The 19,857-nt window shown below is 54.6% G+C and overlaps 2 protein-coding genes across 6 annotated transcripts in view; both read left to right on the top strand.

Annotated features, from left to right (window-relative positions):
• The first annotated feature begins 3,264 nt into the window (after positions 1–3,264).
• On the top strand, positions 3,265–5,847 carry TSPO2 (translocator protein 2). Of its 2 annotated transcripts, none has more exons than XM_051854760.1 (4): positions 3,265–3,378; positions 4,547–4,737; positions 5,102–5,243; positions 5,421–5,847. In XM_051854760.1, exons 2-4 carry the CDS (start codon positions 4,565–4,567, stop codon positions 5,628–5,630), a joined length of 525 nt encoding a protein of 174 aa, XP_051710720.1. In that variant the 5' UTR covers positions 3,265–3,378; positions 4,547–4,564; the 3' UTR covers positions 5,631–5,847. The 2 variants fall into 2 exon arrangements, with proteins under 2 accessions (XP_051710720.1, XP_051710719.1); XM_051854759.1 differs by having other exon boundaries at positions 3,272–3,390.
• Positions 5,848–17,570: 11,723 nt separating this feature from the next.
• APOBEC2 (apolipoprotein B mRNA editing enzyme catalytic subunit 2) overlaps positions 17,571–19,857 on the top strand; it is a 45,392-nt gene continuing 43,105 nt past the window's right edge. For 2 of the 4 annotated variants that reach the window (XR_011388683.1, XR_011388682.1), the window contains exon 1: positions 17,975–18,289. Coding sequence is in view for 2 of the 4 variants with exons in the window: in XM_002714709.5 (XP_002714755.1) it covers positions 18,150–18,289 (140 nt within the window). In the remaining 2 variants the exon portion in view is untranslated. Of the gene's footprint in view, positions 18,290–19,857 lie in introns of all 4 variants that reach the window. The other 2 variants (XM_002714709.5, XM_070074105.1) reach the window with 2 other exon arrangements.

Raw genomic sequence — 19,857 nt, 5'->3', positions numbered from 1 at the left:
GAGACAGAGAGATTCTTCCATCCTCTGACTCACTCCCCAAAGGCCCACAACAGCCAGGGCTGGCCAGGCCGCAGGCAGGAGCCTGGAACTCCATCCAGGTCTCCCACGTGGGTGGCAGGGACCCGGATACTCAGGCCATCCTCCACCTCCTTCCCAGGCACATTAGCAGGGAGCTGGAACAGAAACAGAGCAGCCAGGACTAGAACCAGCGTTCAGATAAGAAATGCCGCTATCGCAAGCAGCAGCTTAAGCCCTTGTGACACAACACTGGTGCCAAAAACACAGATGTTTTCATACTTATATATGTTGTGTCATGGTCAAATTAGGGTGGTGAGCATATTCATCAGATCAATTGCTTAGCATTTCTTTGCAGCGAGAACGTTCCAAGTCCTTTCTTCCAGCAGTTTGAAGCAGGAAGTTATATTATTGTTGAGGGTGCAGTGAGCAGGCTCCTCCTTGTCTGTGGCTGTGAGACCGCCCACCTTCGCCAGAGGCACTGGGAGGCTGAGAGCTCAGATGTTGCTAGTGGCTCAGAGACACACCCACATCTTCTCGCCACCCAGAGCCCTCTCCACTACCCGCACTCAGAGTTGGCAGGGACGCCGCCTGTTGGGGGAGAACTAAACTTTGGGGTCATTTCCCTTAGAGTCTGCCAGGAGGGGTGGTGCCACCAGTAAGAAAGTCCCCCACAGAGGGGACTTGCCTCTTCTGTTTGCTGCTGTCTCCTCATCTCCTGGACAGACTGCTACACATCAGTGTCCTGTGAAGACATGAATGACTGACTGAATGAATGAATGATAGACCAGCTGGGAGGGCAGAAGGTGTATTTGAACTGCCCACCTGGAGCCCAAGTGACCCACCTGGTGGCCATGGACTCTTTTTTCTTTTAGAAGATTTATTTATGGGGGTCTGTGCCATGGTGTAGCAGGTAAAGCCACCACCTGCAGTGCCAACATCCCATATGGGCACTGGTTCGAGTCCCAGCTGCTCCACTTCCTATCTAGCTCTCTGCTATGGCCTGGGGAAGCAGAGGAAGATGGCCCCTTGTAGCTGCATGGGAGACCTTGAAGAAGCTCCTGACTCCTGGCTTCAGGTAGGCTCAGCTCCTGCCATTGTGGCCACCAGCAGATGGAAGACTCCTCTCTATCTTTCTCTCTGCCTCTGCCTCTCTGTAAATCTGGCTTTCAAATGAATAAATAAATCTATGTATTTGAAAGGCAGAGTGGGAGGGAGGGAGAGAGAAAGAGAGAGAGAGAGATTCTATCCACTGGATTACTCTCCAAGTGGATGTGCCAACCAGGGCTGAGCCAGGCTGCAGCCACAAGCTTCATCCAGGTCTCCCACATGGTTGACAGGGGCTCAAGCACTTGGGCCATCTTCCACCGCTTTTCCCAGACTGGGAGCAGAGAGCTGGATCAGAAGTGGAACAGCTGGGACAGGATGGAAGGCAGGCGTCGTAGGCGGTAGCTTTCCCCTCTGAGCCACAATGCCGGCCCTGGCTATGTAATCTCAAACACACTACTTAGCCCCTGAGAGGCCTTGTGTGTCAAATACAGGTCGCAACATCTACCTTCTGTGTCATAATCGCTGTCATTATGGGGCTAATGCATGTACAGTGCCTGCCCCAGAGTGAGAGCTCAAGAAAGGGTAAGAATTATGCCGTGGTCTGGCCTCCTGCAGCTGAGGAGCCGCGGGCTGCACTCCCCCAGGCGGCCTCCCAGTCATCATCTCCTGTAGGAAATAAGGGACTGCCACCTGCTACTTGCTGCTTCTATGAGATCGGGCTTTTAGAATTCCCCCCTGTGCACGGGATCCTGCAGCATTCGCCTCTCCAAGCTTGGTTTATTCAGTGAACGGGTCCACCTGTGTTGCTGCAAGTGACAGACGCTCCGCCTTTATCAAGGCTCCTTCTGTTTTAATTCTGTTGTGTTATCCATTCATCCATCGATGGACTTGGATAGATGCCCTGTGTTAGCCATTGCAAACGGTGCTGCAGGAGACATGGAACTGCAGACAGCAGAGCCTGGAGAAAGCCGGCAGGCGGTTGGGGAGACAGGTCAGTGGGTGCAAAGTTATAGTGAGATAAGGAGATGTAATCCGGGGAGCTACTGCACGGTGGGGTGACCGCAGTTAACAACAAGGCGTAGAATAAAGAACTATGGATGTTCTCACCACAAAGAAATGGTAAATGCTCCAGGTGACGGGCATGCTAATTACCCCAGTGGGAGCATTACATCACGTGTGCCTGGATCAAAGACTCACATTGCGCCCCATAAATACACGGGGAATTTTAGGTATCCATCAAAACCAAAAGAAAACAAACGAAGTAACTTCTATTGTCGTCTCAGTTAATGATTCACTTGTCCCTGGCTCTAACCCCTCCCCTTGAGCCCCACCCCTCACTGGGTGAAGATGAGAAGGCAAGAGACACAGCTCCCAGGGAAGTCAGGTCCCCCAGCTTGGGGGGATGTAACCAAAGCACAGCTGGAGGGCAGCCAGCCTGGGGAGGAGCTACAGGCTCGCTTGCTCACTGACCAGCGGGGGAGGGGCTCCCAGAGCACTGGTGGGGAACAAAACCGGGAGCGGTTCATTTTCATTGTCCAAAGCTCTGAGTCACGTGGGACTGTGCCAACAGAAGGGACACTCCCGCCTGTCCCCTCTAGGGAGGCTGAGGAGTAGGACTCCGCCGGGCAGCGCCAGGCCACTTCTACCTGGATTCCCTGCCCTGTTGCACCTGCCGGCTGCCTTCCCCTCTGAGTCCTGGAGTCCCAGGAGTTTTTGCAAGACCTGTGAAGGTGGAGTTCCTGGCCAGGAAGAGCCACGCCCACCACTGGCGGACTCCAGCCGGGAATTGTGTCCATGGATCATGAACTCATGTTCAAAGCTGGGGTTTGCCTCACCTGGGAACAACCCCAGTTGCAAGAAGGCTCTGGAGAAATCTGAGGGCCCCTACCACCCCCAGGGACCTAGAGCTGGTTCGCGTGATGCAGAACTCACAGGCACCAAGAGTGCAGCCGCCTGGGGCTGAGCTGTCAGGGGAGGCTCGGGCAGGTCTCACAGTGTCAAACCCTCAAACCACTGCATCAAGGGACGTCCTGCAGAGGCAGGGCACGCAGGAGGACCCGGCAGACCAGGGGCACCCTTGCTGAGAGCAGCCCTTTGGGGCTGTGCAAGCAGCAACCTACACTCCCCCACCAACGTCACCACCCTTGTCAACTGAGAAAGGCAGACCAGCTGGGGGCCCCACCCTCCCTCCTCCCACCCCACCCACCCCAGCTGTGCCTCCCACACGTCACACATCATCAGGCACCAGCCAGGGAGGTGTGCTGCCTGTGGTAACCGGAGTTACCCAGAACAGAAAGGCCCAGGAACAAGGAGGTACTGGGAATGGTGGGTATTAGGAGCAAAGAGGGTGGGGGAGGGGAGGGCCAGACTGTCCAACATAGGGCAGAGAAATAGGCAACAACAGAGCTACAGAGATGGGAAGGCAGGCAATGGACAAACAGATGGCAAGAAGCAGAGAAAGACAAATGGGCTGATGTCCTGGCAGGTGTGTGGGTCAGCCCCATCCCAGGAACATCTGGGACAAGCAGCCCTGACCCTTGACAGGAAAGGATGGTATAAACCGTTATTCCAGAACTGGAAAATAATTAGATGTTTTTCTTCCTTTCAGTTTCCAACAGTCTTGGGGGAGGAGCTGGACTATCCTGAGCAGATGAGAATGATATTAGGTGGGGCCTTGGTTGGAGGAGGGTCCAACCATCGTCCCGCATGCAAATAACATGCAAAGCAACATGCAGATGAGCATGGGTGCTATTTAATCAAAGACCAGGAGGTTGTTGTCTTCAAAGAAATGCAGCGGTTATGTCTGTAGCGGACCCTCTGGCCATAGACGTAGGCGGGCCCTCACCCAACGAGGCTCTAGGGCTCGGTGGGTGTGGAGGCTGCGGAGTAAGGGATGTGCCCTGTCAGTTGACTGAGTTGTAAGCTGCACGGGAGGCCAGCCTGGGTGGGCCAAGTGAGAGTGCCAGCCTGACCTGCTGAGATAAGCCTGGGGCTGATGGGTTGGCCCATCTGGGACTTGAACAGAGCCCCAGGAATGCCTGGCTCCCGCTTCAGAACGGGACCCTGCCAGCCTAGGTGGGACACGGTCGCCGTCCTTATGCACCTGCTAAGGAAGGTTAGAAAGACGGTCACACCTGGCCCTGACCTCCAGGACTCAGACACACACTGAGGGAGGGAAGCCTTCCACCCGGAAGCAGTTACCAACACCAGACACTATCTTCCAAGAGCCCCATGAGAGCCGTGGAGAAAATGAGTCCCTGGAAGCCGGAAAATAGGCCAAGCAGTGGGGCAGGGCTGGCGATGGCTCCGAGCAGCAGGACTGGCGCTGCGCCCAAGGACGGTGGAAGGGCCTCTGGGAGGAGACCTGTTGGGGTCTCTGGTCGGGGAAGAGCTTTGGGTTGGGAGGTGGAGACAGACGCAGAGACACGGTGGGGAGGATGAAACGCAAGGCTCACCACACACCTGTTCTCTGCCCTCCCAGAGCCACCTCCCCCGGTGAATGCGGCCTCAAGGGGCCGTCTTCGTGGTGCTCCCCCACCTGGGGCTCATTCTGGTCTGGCTGGTCACCAGCCACCAGATGTCAGGGTGGTGTGAGGGCCCACGGAAACTGGCCTGGTGCCCGCCCTACAAAGTCATGTTGCTCGTGTGGACCACCATCTTCTCCGTCATGGGGTGAGTGCCCGCCTCTCACACAGGGCGCGAACAGATGCCCTGTATCTGAGCTCCTGCCAGACAGCAGCCACCAAAGGGCTGGCACCCAGCTTGCTTTCTGCAGTAGATTTCCCCAGACGGGAACGCCCTGCGCCTGCCACCATGGCAGCCAGCCCCTCTCCAAGCTGCCTTCCCTCACCCCACAAGCCCAGGACCTCCCACCCCCTCCCCTCTCCTCCGATGCTGCCCAGACCCACTTGCCCAGTCCAGCCCTCAAGTGTTCCCTCCTGGAGCCCAGGGTCCCTGTGGCCACACGGCTCCTCCAGGTACCACGGAATCCTCCCCCCGACCCCCGCTGAGTGCTTCTGTGACCGTCTCTCCACAGCTACGCCTCCTATCTGGTGTGGAAGGACCTGGGAGGGGGCTTCGGGTGGCCCCTGGCCCTGCCTCTCGGCCTCTATGCCACGCAGCTGGCCATCAGCTGGGCTGTCCTGGTTCTCTTTTTTGAAGCCCACAGCCCTGGTCTGGTAAGCACCGGATGCCTGAAGGCAAAGGTAAAACCATCAGGCCCCAGAAGCAGGTAATGCAGCAGATCAGTAGGTGCAGACAGGCAACAGGTGGGAGAGCCCCGGGCTGGTTGGGCCAGGATGCTCCAGAAAGGTCAAAGGCCAGCATGCCCCTCCCCCACCCGCCCCTCTGCTCAGGCCCTGCTGCACCTGCTCCTGCTCTACGGGCTGGTGGTGAGCACAGCGCTGATCTGGCACCCCATCAACAAGCTGGCCGCCCTGCTCCTGCTGCCCTACCTGGCCTGGCTCACCGTGACCGCTGCCATCACCTATCGCCTGTGGAGGGACAGCCTCTGCCCAGAGCACCAGCCCCAGCCCACGGCCAGAGGAGAGCTCCTGAGGCCCTAGGACAAGGGAGAGGAGGGAGGACCGGGGACAGCAAGGAGGCGGGAGGATGAGGGAGAGGAAGGGAAGAGAATGCAGGCAAGCCTGGGAACTAGGGTTGCCCCGATGACATGGCCACCATCCCGGGTCCCCTCGTGTCATTTGTCTTCAGAATTCAGAGAAATGGGGAGGGGGAGCTTCGTTTGCACGTATATAATAAAATTCTGCCGCTGACTTCAAAGGTGAAGTGTATACAAGAATGTATGTCTGGGGCTGCAGAGGGAAACAGAAACCTGTGTGTATGTGTGCATGTGTTTGTGTGTGTGTCTATGTATGTGTGTGTCTATGTATGTGTGTCTGTTGTACCTGAGCAAGTGTAAACAAAGGAGCACCACACATTGATAAAATTTGATGGTCCTGGGCTGGTGCTGCGGCTCAATAGGCTAATCCTCCGCCTGCGGTGCCAGCACCCCGGGTTCTAATCCTGGTCAGGGCACCGGATTCTGTCCTGGTTGCTCCTCTTCCAGTCCAGCTCTCTGCTATGGCCCTGGAAGGCAGTGGAGGATGGCCCAAGTGCTTGGACCCTGCACTTGCATGGGAGACCAGGAGGAAGCACCTGGCTCCTGGCTTCGGATCAGTTCAGTGCACTGGCCGCAGCAGCCATTGGAGGGTGAACCAACGGAAAAAGGAAGACCTTTCTCTCTCTCTCTCTCTCACTGTCCACTCTGCCTGTCAAAAAAAAATAATTTTGATGGTCCTTTATTGCCAGCATTGGAGAGTGGGCTCATGCCCTAAAGAACTCTCGACCCTGAAGCCCAAAGCAACAGGGTTTATAAAAGCGTAAACCACAGAATCGGGAGGGGAATACATGGTTGCTAGGATTGGGGGAATACATGGTTACTGGGGTCAGCAAAACTAGTTATCAATTATAATCTTGACAATACCAGTTACAATCTTAACAATTTTAATTATAATCTTGACATTAACCCAGGTATTGGTTTTAATCATTGTAGGACATAGACAAATCACATTTTATCATTAACCCTGGTGCAGCCTATCCACTTCCAAGCTTGAGCGATCATGCCAGGGGGTTTCTATGCTCTGCCAAGTGTGATGTAGTGGACTGCTATTGTCCAACTGTTTTAGATCATAGTTTCAGACCAGAGTCTCACAGTGTGGGGGGGCACCTTCCCAGAATGGAGTCTCAAGTGCTCCAAAATGGAGTCCCTACTGTCAAGGTGCTACTTCATGTCTATGTATGTATGTGTCTATGTATGTGTGTGTCTGTGTTTGTGTCTATGTATGGGTGTATATGTATGCATGTTTCTATGTGTGTATATGCGTGTGTATATGTGTATATATGTGTGTATGCATCTGTGTATGGTGTATGTGTATGTGTTTATGTGTGTATATGTATGTGGCATGTCTGTGTATGTATTTGTGTCTATGTGTGTACGTGTTTATGTGTCTGTATGTATGTGCATGTGTGTTTTTGCCTATGCATGTGTGTATGCATATGTGTGTCCCTGTGTATATGTATGTCTGTATATAGGTATGTATGTGTGTGTTTGTGTGTGTATATGACAGAGAGAACAAGTGTGTGGGAGGGATGGACACACAATCTCTATCCATCCAGTGCCCTCCCAGACTAACAGAAAGGTCAAGCCTTTAGACTTTTAATTACCTGAAAAGGAAAATATTTGAAAAGTTACATAAAAGTCAAACAAAGTAAAAAAGAATATTAATTATGCATGTTAAGGTTATATGTTGCATGTTCATTTATGCATATTATAGAACAAATGTAGCATGTAATATGGTCTTATGATATATTACACTGGGGGTTTCAAAAGGCACATGGAAAATTCTCATTATCTTTTTTAAGATTATTTATTTATTTGAAAGGCAGAGTTACAGAGAGGGAGGTCTTCCATCCACTGGTTCACTCCCCAGATGGCCGCAATGGCCAGAGCTGAGCTGATCCGAAGCCAGGAGCCAGGAGCTTCCTCCGAGTCTCCCACATGGGTGCAGGGGCCCAAGCACTTGGACCATCTTCTGCTTTCCCAGGCCATAGCAGAGAGCTGGATCCCCACATGGGATGCCGACACCGCAGGCAGCAGCCTCATCTGACACAGCGCCGGCCCCGCTCATTATCTTTTTGATTCCATTTTCCACGAACTTTCTGAAGTCCTCTTGTGTGCTACGCCAAGACCTTATGTAATTCTCTCTGGTAAGTGAGATTATAGGCCTTTTTTTTTTTTGCTTTCGTATATTAATATAATTTTTAGATCAGTAACTTTATTTTAATTTTTTTAGAATTATAAAAAAATGAGATAAGCTTTGGGGTGTTGCCAGGTGAACCCTGCAAGAGCTTCTTTTATAAAAAATTATTTGGGGCCAACATCGTGGCGCAGCGGGTTGAGCCACCACCTGCGACATTGGCATCCTTTATGGGCAACAGTTCATGCCCCTGCTGCTCCACTTCCGATCCAGCTCCTTGCTATTGCACCTGGGAAAGCAGTTGAAGATGACTCAAGTCCTTGGGCTTCTGCCACCCACAGGGGAGATTCAGAGGAGGCTCTTGGCCCGGCCCCTGTCATTGCAGCTATCTGGGGAGTGAACCAGTAGATGGAAGGTCTATCTCTGTGTGTGTGTGTGTGTGTCACTCTGCCTTTCAAGGGGGAGCTTTTGAAAACAGTGATCAGACTATCCAGGCATGAGGCTGAGCACTGTGTTTCTAGAACACCCCAGGACCTCCTCAGGTGCAGTCAAGGCTGAGAACTAGGACTGAGCGTGTGCCAGGATGATTTGGGAGCTTTATTTATTTATTTTTTAAGATCTAGTTGTCTACTTGAAAGGCAGAGTTACAGAGAGGTAGAGGCAGAGAGAGAACGAGGTCTTCCATCCATTGGCTCCCTCCCCAAATGGCTGCAAGGGCAGAGCTACGCCGACTGAAGCCAGGAGCTTCTTCTGGGTCTCTCATGCGGGTGCAGGGTGGGTTATCTTCTACTGCTTTCCCAGGCCATAGCAGAGAGCTGGATCAGAAGTGGAGCGGCCAGGACTAGAACCTGCACCCATATGAGAATGCCAGCACTGCAGGGGGAAGCTTCACTTGCCACACCACAGAGCTGGCTCCTTGGGAGCTTTTAAAGCAATGCATGTTCCTCAGGCCCCACTAAAGTCCTGTGACTCACAATGTCTGATTTAACATGCTCCAGACACTTCCATCAGAAATTGGGGTGCTCTGGGCATAGATCCTCTCTTGGGGCTCTGTTAGCCTTGACAACCCATGGTCCCATGAACCTTGTTTTGAGGCTGAAATGAAAGGCATCCTCTTAGGTGAGGAACAAAGACCTGGCAGAGGGAGGAGCCCACAGGGCAGCAGCATTTGAGAAGGGATCTGGGTCCTGGCAGAACCCAGCCAGGACAGGGAGACTGCAGCCTGTCCTCTTCCTAGGTGGGCAGGCCACTGGCACCCCAGGAGGGAACCCACATGTGTGTCCTACCCACCTCTGGATTTCCAACCCAAGGGCAGCACAGGGCCTCAGACGATTTTGTTGACTGGCTGATTAAATGAATGATTAAACACACTTTAAAAGAAATATACTAGCTGGCGCCACGGCTCACTAGGCTAATCCTCCGCCTTGCGGCGCCGGCACACTGGGTTCTAGTCCCAGTCGGGGCGCCAGATTCTGTCCTGGTTGCCCCTCTTCCAGGCCAGCTCTCTGCTGTGGCCCGGGAGTGCAGTGGAGGATGGCCCAAGTGCTTGGGCCCTGCACCCCATGGGTGACCAGGAGAAGCACCTGGCTCCTGCCATCGGATCAGCGCAGTGCGCCGGCCGCAGCGTGCCGACCGCGGCGGCCATTGGAGGGTGAACCAATGGCAAAGGAAGACCTTTCTCTCTGTCTCTCTCTCTCACTGTCCACTCTGCCTGTCAGAAAGAAAGAAAGAAAGAAAGAAAGAAAGAAAGAAAGAAAGAAAGAAAGAAAGAAAGAAAGAAAGAAAGAAACTCATCAGCACTGCTACCACCCTCATACCTTTAATAGTTCTAGAAACTTCTCATGGTTCTGCACAGCCAGGTTCAGCACTGCTCCAGTGACTTGTGACTGCAGACCCACGGAATTAGACCATCTTGGAGAATGAAGGCAGTGGGGGCGGGGTTTTCCAGCATCAGCCCTGGGGATGGGGTTGGCTACTGACTCTGTCATTTACTAACTGGTAACCTGGTGCGACTGGCTTTCAACAGCCTGGGCTTCATTTCCCTCATCTGTAAAATGGGACCACATAGACTTACGGGAAGAGTAAATGAGATAATGGGGGAGCTGTCTGGCGCAGGAACGGAAGCCAGGATGCCACCTGTTCAACCAGGGTTCACAGTTCTGATACTCACTCAATCGCAGCCCCCACCACTGTGCTCCGAGCCCCAGCAGTGCTTCCCAAACATCTTAGCAGCCAGGAGAGTGGGCGTCCTCTCCCCAGTGTCCTGGACTCACCTGACCAGGGCCACACGCACTAAAGGGCTGGCCCTTTCCTGGGGATTTTGTCCTCGTCACCATGGAATTGTGTGAGTAAGCTTTTGGTTTGACTTACAGCTCATACGTTCATATGTGTAACCGCTTTGCCTTTGCACTTTTTGTCTGTAAGTACTGATCCTGGGTGTTGGGAGCCACACTGGGAAGTTCTTATCCCAGCTCCCCTCTCACCCCTCTGGGATGTCACAAGTGGACATCACAGAAGAGTTTGCCATTCTCACTCATACAGGCACTACAGGAGTCACTACCGACTTTGTGTGACTACTCACTTATTTGCTTGAAAGGCGAAGTTACAGAGAGAGAGGAGAGATAGAGAGAGGTCTTCCCTCTGCTGGTCCACTCCCCACAGGGCTGGGCCAGGCTGAAACTGGGAGCCCAAAATTTCACCCAGGTCTCCCATGTGGATGCAGGGGCCCAAGCACTTGGGCCATCTTCTGCTGTTGTCCCAGGCCTTGAGCAGGGAGCTGGATCGGAAGTGGAGCAGCCGGGACTCAAACTGTCACTGAAGAAGGATGCCGGCATCACAGGTGGCAGCTTGACCTGCTACATCACAGCACCAGCCCCCATCACCAACTTGAGTCTCGTTACCAGCTAATTATAGAAGCTAAATTGACCCTCCAAGAAGCTATAGTATGACTTTGACCTCCCCAGGGGCAAGTGGAAGCCACAAACCCAGAGATCTAGATGCCTAAAGCTTCAGAACTTGGCCCCAGAAGGAAGCATAATTTGGACAGTTCCCCAAACCCTGGCTGGCATGCCTGCTTGCTGTAGTGTGAGTCCATTGCAAGGGCTTCATCTCCAAGGACAGGACCCCAACCCCAAACTCTGACCCCAAAGTTGTCCCCTGCATCAGCTGTGTCCTCTGTCCCTGAGTGGAAAACAAATCCTGCAGCCTTCCAACCTGCCTGGGCTCTGGCCCTTGCCCTACCCCACCTCCCAGGTCTGAGCCCAGCCTGAGCACACCCGCCTTCTACTCTTCCTCTTGTATTACCCAGAGCTGGACTTTAATAAAGCAGGAGCCATCTCCCGAGTTTGCCAGATGCGTCCCGGCTTCTGCCACCCAGATCACTTGTGTGTGCGGCTTTGCTTCCAACTGGGTGTCTGAACACAACTGACTCAAGGGTGGTGAGAGAGCTGCTCTGCCCAGTGACTGGAGAGGTGCGGAGAGGCGCCAGATAAACCAGCAAACCCAGGAGGCGCACGTCTGCTTCTACGCTCGCCTCACCCCTCCCCTCGTCCCCGAAGCCCGAGTTCTTCTCAGCATTACCAATTTCTGCAGAGGCAGGGGGTGGCGAGGAGAGGCGGCAGACTGGCAGGGGTATGTCCAGTGGCCAGAGCTCCACTGGCCGGGCTGGGAAGGAGGAAGAGCTCTGGAAATGTCTTTCTCTGGCACCTCTGCGACCTCCGCCCAGGGGCAGGCAGAGCCGACGCTGCAGGGGGCGCTCAGAGGGCTGCCGGGTGCAGGAGGGGCTGCAGTCTCTGCTCTTCCTTCAGAGGTGCTGCCGTCTGGTTCTGAGTCTACCCAGAGCTCCCCTTTCTTGTAGTTCCAGAAAGCAAGCGTGAGACGCTTTGCTGTCAGCGATTTTACTGCTGACTCTCCTGAGCACCTCACAAAATATTCAGTCCAACCCCGACCCGGCTGGGGTGTCCCTCAGGGCTCAGCCTCCCTCTTCACCATAGGTTGAGCCTCCCAACCTCCTCTCCCTTCAGGTTCCCCTTCATACACCTGGACCCTCCCCTGGTGTGCAAACCAGAAGGAGCCCCCTCGATCCCACCAGGGGTCTTATCTGTCCATCCGGCGTTCGTGTCTTGGAGGTCTCCTGGCCCAGACAGACACGCTCTTCTCCGGGGAGCACCCCCAGAATGGCCCCGGTCCCTTCCGCCTGCACCTATTCCAACACTTCTCTCATTGCCGTACTCTCAGAAGTTGGCGGTTAAGTTTACGGCTTTCTCCCAGGGAGTTCCTTGACCTCACAAACCCGCCTTCAAAGAGAAATCATGCTGTTAGTCATCTTCCCCAGGGAAGGCTCTTTTCAGATCAAAGACTCAAAGCACCAGCCGCCAGGCCGCCAGGCCGTGCAGAGGGAGTCAGGTGGTGCCAGGAGTGGCTGCCGGACTGGAGGACCGTGGTGACCAGGACTAAAGTCCTAGGTGTCCCCATTTGTCCAGGGCACTGTGCCCTGTGCAGAAACAGATTGACAAGCAGGGCCACCCTGGGCTTCTCCCTGGGAGACCCCTGCCCCCCCGCGCCCCCTGACCATGGCTACTCAAAGCCCTGGACACCCCGTGTTTATGTCAACAGCGCGGTTGCCAGCAGGGGCAGGCTCCTGTCCGCCAGGGGCTGTCTGCTGCCTGCTGCCGTTGTTTGTGTTCCTCGTCTCAGTAGTGACCAGAGGGGCAGGCGTGCCTGGGTTGGGTCTCTGGGGCAACGCGCTGTTGGGGTTCCAGCTGTCCCTGCACGTAAAGCACCCACCCCCTGCACGCACCCCGAGGTGTCTCCTTTCACAGAGAATTTCAACTTTCCCCTGGTGAAGCATATGTTTCCCACCAGCCCCTCTCCTGGCCTCTCTGCTCCCTTCCTAGTAAGGGCAGCTCCGTATCTGGCCAAGAGCCAGGGAAATGCCATGGCCTGACCCTGTCCCCTCCCTCCCCAGCCACCTCCTTAGGACTCAGAATGTTTTCTGAGCGGATCGTGGGAAATGGGGCCAGGAGAGGCAGGTTACAGCGGATCCTGGGCCCATCCCAGCTCCTTCTAGCCACTGCCACCCCAGCAGAAGAGGACTTACACACAGACACACACAGACACACATGTACACACATGCACACGTATGCACACATATACACACATGCATGCACACACAAGCATGCGAACGCATATGCACACATTCCTTGTGTGCCAATTGCTACCCTGCAAGAACTCCTCCGGAGCCTCTTTAGCTGCCTCCCAAGGCCCTGTCTCTCCTTTTCCCCTCCTCCCGCAGAGCTGGGCCTCGGGGGACCCTGGCAGCAGAAAGGACTGAGAGGTGGAGGGGCTGAGAGCGTGGCAATGGATGCAAGGCCGCATCACCGTGGGCAAGTCACTGAGCCCTGGGCCTCGGCTTCCTCACCAGGAAAAGGAGGGCAAAGATAGTAGCTACCCCAGACATCTCTGCAAGGAGTTAAGGATCGATCTGTGTGATGAGTGTAGGGCAGTGTCAGGCCAGCAGCGAGGGTTGTGTTAAAGTCAGCACCCCTGGATTCCAGGCAGCCAACACAGTGCGGAAAGCCTGGAACTTGGAGGATGACAGATTTGGGTTCGGGTTCCAACACTGCACTGGCTAGGGACGTGACCTTGATTGAAAAACCTTACCGAGCACTGTCCTGCTACACAAGAGGGGCGTATTGATAAAAGCTTACCTGATAAGGCACATGTGGTAGGGGGAGGGGAGGGCCATGCCGTGATGAAGAGTGTAGTGACAACTGCAGGGGGAGGAGTCAGGCTCCTGGCACCTGACCCCCAGATTAGCTGCTGCACTCTGGGGCTGGCAGGGGAAACTGGCCTGCTTTGGAACGGACAGCCAGGAACCAGCGAGGAATTCGGGCCCCGGGGAGGTGCCATAAATAGCCTGAACAGGTCAGAGGGCCTCCAGGGATGGCAGATGGGGGGGGGGGGGTTGGTGTGGTGGGGAGGCTGGAAAAAAACAGTGGAAAAGGAAACTGTCAGTCATCAGTCTGGGGGCAGACCCAGGGCTCTTTCCCAGAGGTCAAAGGGCAAACTGTCTATGGGGGTGGTAGGAGAGAGGGGTTTCATCTCTTCAGGCAGCACCGGCCTGGAACCCCCTTTGCAGCAGCCCCAACATCGCCCAGAGCTCTCTGGAGTCGCTAGTCACATGCCCCTGGGGTCCCGGTAGGCCCACCCTACTCCCTAGTTCCATCCCGCTGAGCAAGCTAACAGCTTGGCCTGTATTCCAGGTGGGAAAACTGAGGCCTAGAAACATTAAGTGTTTTGGCCAAGGTCATTCGGTGGAGCAGGGGCAGAGACGGAAATACAAAGATGGACTTCCCCCCACATATGCTTTGTTTCTTGGCCTCCTAATCCAAAGTTATACCGGACAGTCAAAATGTGTCCCTAGGGAAGCAGTCTTTCTCACAGGGGACCAGTGAACCGGAAGAGGGGTGCACCCCCCTCACCTCCCCAAGGCATTCTCCGCCCCCTTAGTTGATCCGAGCACGTCACGGAACACTTCAGAGATGTTCACTCATGGGGAGATGGGTACAGCCCTGGAAATAAGACCGAACTTAAGCTCCGCAGTCCGGGACTCAGACCCTTGTGTGGTCATGCCCAAATCACTTCATCTTTTTTTATTTTATTTATTTATTTATTTATTTATTTTGACAGGCAGAGTGGACAGTGAGAGAGAGAGACAGAGAGAAAGGTCTTCCTTTGCCGTTGGTTCACCCTCCAATGGCTGCCGCGGCTGGCACGCTGCAGCCGGCGCACCGTGCTGATCTGCAAGCAGGAGCCAGCTACTTATCCCGGTCTCCCTTGGGGAGCAGGGCCCAAGCACTTGGGCCATCCTCCACTGCACTCCCTGGCCACAGCAGAGAGCTGGCCTGGAAGAGGGGCAACCGGGACAGAATCCGGCGCCCCGACCGGGACTAGAACCCGGTGTGCCGGCACCGCAAGGCGGAGGATTAGCCTAGTGAGCCGCTGCGCCAGTCTCACTTCACCTTTTAAGCCACAGTTCCTTAACTTGCAAAATACAATAAATCACAATAATCACAGTCAATACATCACAGTCACGTGAGAGGGATGTGAGGCCCAATGGAGATGCAGATGTGCCCGAGAGCTGATTAGTGCCCCTCATGTCATAATGACTGCTAGCCCCCGGCCAGGAAGTCCTTCATTCATCCCTGTATGATCGGCATTGGCCATGGACCTGGCACACAGGAGCTCCCACTAAGTGTTGATTAAGTAAAAGAATGAAGTCAACTCTGGGTACAAGCGTTGTGCGTTTGCGAGGCATGAACCGTCTTCCCTGTTTATTGGCTACTACTTAGCTCCTTTTCATTGCAGACACGGGCACCATGACCTCCACTCGGGGCTTTTCCTCCGGGAGAATGTCTGAAGCAATCATCTCTGGATCAGGATGCTTTTTAGTATGGGCAGGCATTGTGGTGCTACTTGGGATGCCTGTATCCCACATCACAGTGCCTGCTTGCGTCTTGGCTACTCTGTGCCTCCAACCCAGATCCCTGCCGATGCACCTGGGAGGCAACAGACAATGGCTCCGGCACTTGGCTTCCTGCCACCCATGTGGGAGACAGGGATGCAGGTCCTGGCTCCTGGTTTTGACCAGGCTCAGCCCCAGCTATTGAGGGCATTTGGGGAGTGAACCAGCAGATGGAAGATGTCTCTCTCTCTCTCTCTCTCTCTCTCTCTCTCTCTCGTCTCTCTGTCATTCTGCCTTTAAAATAAATAAATAAATCTTTTTTTAAAAAAAGGAATGATTTCAGTCCTATATGTAATAAGTAGGATGACCACATAACTTATTGCCCATGCTGGGACACTTTTGCGAGAGAAAGGGGTGCTTTTAGCAGTGATTACTGGACAACAGAGAGAAGCCAGCCACCCCAGGCAAACCCAGTGTGAGGACCACACGCCGCCCAGTGGTGGTTCTCTGCTTCCCAGAACCCTCAGAGGAGGTGGTCCAGGCCCTCCATACCACCCTGCCTCCTTCTCTCCCCAGACCCCACCTTCCCATCCCCCCCGCCCCGCCCATCTCCCCTCTCTGCAGTTGTTTTCAGGCTGGTTTCCCAGTGGTCTAGCTTGTGGTCTAGCTTGCTCCTTTTCAACCTGCAGGTGAGCCTGACCCTCCCCTTTGTGTTCCTGAGAATGTTCTAGAGCATCTGCATTGCCTCGCATGCGAGGACTTGTGGCCTTGCTTGGGCATCCACTGCGCGAGCTGCCCAAGCCGTGTTCCGCGGTTACTCCAGCTCAGGGCCTTTTCCAGAGCCCTAGGCACCTCGCTGTAGTTTCAGGAGGCTTCTCCCTGGGTCCCTGCAGCTCTCCCCTCTCACTTTTGGTCTAATCTCAACCCTGCAGCCAGGGTGATCCTGTAAAAATAGGGCTCAGATCATGCATCCCATCTGTTGAGAGACAAAGGCTTCTCATTTTTCTCATTTCACACAGAGAGAAGGCCAAGGCCAAGGCCAAGGCCAAGGCCAAGGCCAAGGCAGAAAGAAAGAAAGAGAAAGAAAGAAAGAAAGAAAGAAAGAAAGAAAGAAAGAAAGAAAGAAAGAAAGAAAGAAAGAAAGAAAGAAAGAAAGAAAGACAGCCCCTGTGGCCCAGCCTCTTTAGCCCTTCCTGTCTCCTGGTCTCATCCCCTAGGTCTCTCCAGCCATGCAGGTGACCCTGAGAGCCCCTCAAACACACACGGGATCCTCCTGTCGCAGGATCTTTGCACCTGCTCCTCCTCTCCTTAGAATACAAGGGTATTTCAAAAACCTCATAGAAAGAAAGTGGAAGTAAAAAATAAGTTTATGTATGTGAAAGAACTTTGAAATCCATGATCATAGGCATCTTCAAAAGTTCATGGAAATGAGTATTACAAAAAAACTACGCATGGAGTTCAGAGGCTCCATCTACCTCCATGAAGACAGCAATTGCTATGTGCTCTATTTGCCGTATTCCTAGGACCTGAACTAGTGCCTGGCATGGAGGAGCTGCCCACCACGTATCGCGCTAAATGACTGTGAGGGACTCGGACTTGGCCTCCAAGTGAGAGAGCCTACGTTCTCATCCTGCTGCTGCCACTGATGAGCTGTGTTGACCTTAGCCAAGGCCCTCAACCCCTCTGTGCCTCTCACTTTCCCGGACATAACAGAGGGAGCACCCGCGTGGCCTCCTGGGGCTGTTGAGAGCATGAAGTTTGACTTCACATGCAAGCCACCAAACTCGCCCCTGGCCCATTTCAGAAAACACTCTGAGCTAAAAATTAAAAAAAAAAAAAAAAAGCTCTCTGCTGTGGCCCGGGAGTGCAGTGGAGGATGGCCCAAGTGCTTGGGCCCTGCACCCCATGGGAGACCAGGAGAAGTACCTGGCTCCTGCCATCGGATCAGCGCGGTGTGCCGGCCGCAGCGCGCTGGCCGCGGCAGCCATTGGAGGGTGAACCAACGGCAAAGGAAGACCTTTCTCTCTGTCTCTCTCTCTCTCTGTCCACTCTGTCTGTCAAAAAAGAAAAAGAAAAAGAAAAGAAAAGAAAAGAAAAGAAAAGAAAAGAAAAGAAAAGAAAAGAAAAGAAAAGAAAAGAAAAGAAAAGAAAAGAAAAAAGAAAACACTCTGAGCTTAGCAAAAGGCCTCTGCTGTCAGCAGCCGAGGCTCCTGGCTGATCTGACACTGCAGCCAGGGTTCCCAACAGGCCAATCAGGTCCCGCTCCCTCTGGCTCCCAGCTCACACTTTCTTCCCAACTCTCAGGGTGTACCCCCGCCCAGGACCCTCCTTTGCTGAACCCAAGCTTCCCTCGCAGTGAAAACTACCTGGGGCTCTTTGTGGTCGCCCCCTTTTAACGCGACTTCTCCTTTTCAGAATTCTGGGATGGCCTCTCTCTTAAATAGCAGGACGCCTGCCCTGGAACCCTCTCCACAGGCTCCCTTTGGGAGTTGGAAAAGTTGAGTGGGCAACAAAGGGAAGAGTATACGGTGAGAGGAGGGAGGCAGGCCCAGCCGTGCGCACCTGCCAGCTTCCTGTCCTTGCCCACTGATAAATAGGGGCTCCTGAGGGCCAGACTTTCCATTCCCCCACCCCGGCACCCGCCGTCACTCAATTAAAAAAAGACAGAGAGAAAGGGCCTGGGGGAGGGGCAGGAGGCCTTGGTTATAAAGCCTGTAGCCCAGGGGCCCCGAGCAGGAAGCTTCTTCCCGTCATCCTCAGCCAGGCTTAGCTGCTGACAGCTGCTTGGGCCTCTGCCGCCAGGCCCCGGCCCAGCCCGCCAGCTCTCCGGTCTCAGTGACTCCCAAGCCACAACCCCTCCAATGGCCCAGAAAGAAGAGGCCGCTGCGGCCGCCGCGCCTGCCTCCCAGAATGGGGAGGGGGGCGAGGATCTGGACAACCTGGACGACCCTGAGAAGTTGAAAGAGCTGATCGAGCTGCCACCCTTTGAGATTGTCACAGGGTAAGACTGGCATGTGGGCCACGGCCCTCCTCCCTGGGAGAGGCCAGGCTCGGGCCTAACGCTGCTGCAGGGAGCCGCCACCTGTGTGCAGGGCAGGGGCTGAAGGGAACCCAGCGGCAAGTTTCTCTCTCTCTCTCTCTCTCTCTCTCTCTCTCTCTTCTCTCTCTTGGATTCTTGGGGAAGCAAAGAATCAGGGAAGTCATAGGAGCACGTTGGTGGCAAGGGCCCAGCGAATGCAGCCACCCCGCGGGAGCACTGGTTTGGGGACAGTGGAAGGGTAGGTAGCCTCAGGGAGTTTGGTGAGGATGAGGATGAGTCTGGCACATTTCAATAGGGTCCCCAAGTACCATGCCCCCCCGCCCCCCGGCTTCTCTGTGCCTCTGGGCGGGTGTCCCTTCTATCTGTGTGTGTCTCGCACTTTCCTTAGGGCTCCTCTCAGGAGCAGAAGATCCTAGGACAGGGAAGTGAGAGCCCTCCTCGCCCAAGCCTGGGTGAGAAGTAGGCTTTACTTATTGAGTCTCTGCGGAGTCTCCCCAGGGGCTGTCCACACCCAGCCCTAAGGAAGCACAGACTGGGACGCGCAGGTCATGCAACCCAGGCACTTACACAGAGAGGCGCTGATCCAACACCCCCGGCTCCAGTGTGCAGAAGCCAGGGCCCCAAGCAAAGACAGGGTGGAGAGGCTCCAGAGAGGGGGTGTGCATGGGATCCCTCAGTCTCTGGTTTCCTCCTCTGCCCACTATCTGCCTGCAGGGGAAGGCCCTGGGAAACTCACAAGCAAAGGCTAAGAAGGAATAGTGGGGCTGCATTTCCTCCTGTGCTTGAGGTTTCCTTCCGGGGTTTCCAGCAACCAGCAACGCCCACGGGCAGAGAAGTTGGGGGGTAGGGGAGGGGCAGTAGGATGGTGCCCTGGGAAGGAAGCCTGGGGGGCAACACGGACCCACCATTAAAACCAGCAGAACTTGTTGTTTGAAGCTCGGTGTTTTCCCAGTCTCGGCCTCTGTTTGTATGGTTTCCAAACAGGAGGAAGCTGTGCTAGCTCCTCCCCAGGATCCCTCCCAGCTCAGGTATTTTCTGATTTCTAAGAGAACCTGAGCAGAGTGACGTTCTCTCTGCCTGCACTCACCCAGCTAGCCTCATCCGCATCCTGGGATTAAGGGAGCAGCTGGGCACAGATTAATATAGACACAGGAAAAGCCTGGGGCCACCAGGCCAGGAGAGGCCTCAGCTCCACGGGCTCTCTTCTGGGAGAAGATCCTTTTACAGACACCTAGGCGTGCTGGTCCACGCTGTCCCTGGTACATACGCATGCTTGCAAGCCACTCTGCAAGAGGCGGGGTGGCCCTGAAGGAGCATGAGACTCGACTTACTCAACTGAACGAGCTTTGGGCTCCCAGGGCCGCGGGTCCTGGGGCTTGAAGCCCTCTCCTGTCGCTTACCTTTGCCCAGGGCTTTATCAGCACAACACGTTTTCTTGTGCGTGCACTCATTCAGCTCCCAGCTCAGTGCTTGGAGACCGAGAGATCCCGCTGCCCCTTTACAGAGGGAGACAATGAGACTCAGTGAGA

Source organism: Oryctolagus cuniculus, chromosome 5 (genome assembly GCF_964237555.1).
Source record: "Oryctolagus cuniculus chromosome 5, mOryCun1.1, whole genome shotgun sequence".
Lineage (NCBI taxonomy): Eukaryota > Metazoa > Chordata > Mammalia > Lagomorpha > Leporidae > Oryctolagus > Oryctolagus cuniculus.
The sequence above is the reverse complement of the archived record's forward strand: the minus strand, read 5'-3'. Positions and strand labels throughout refer to the sequence as shown.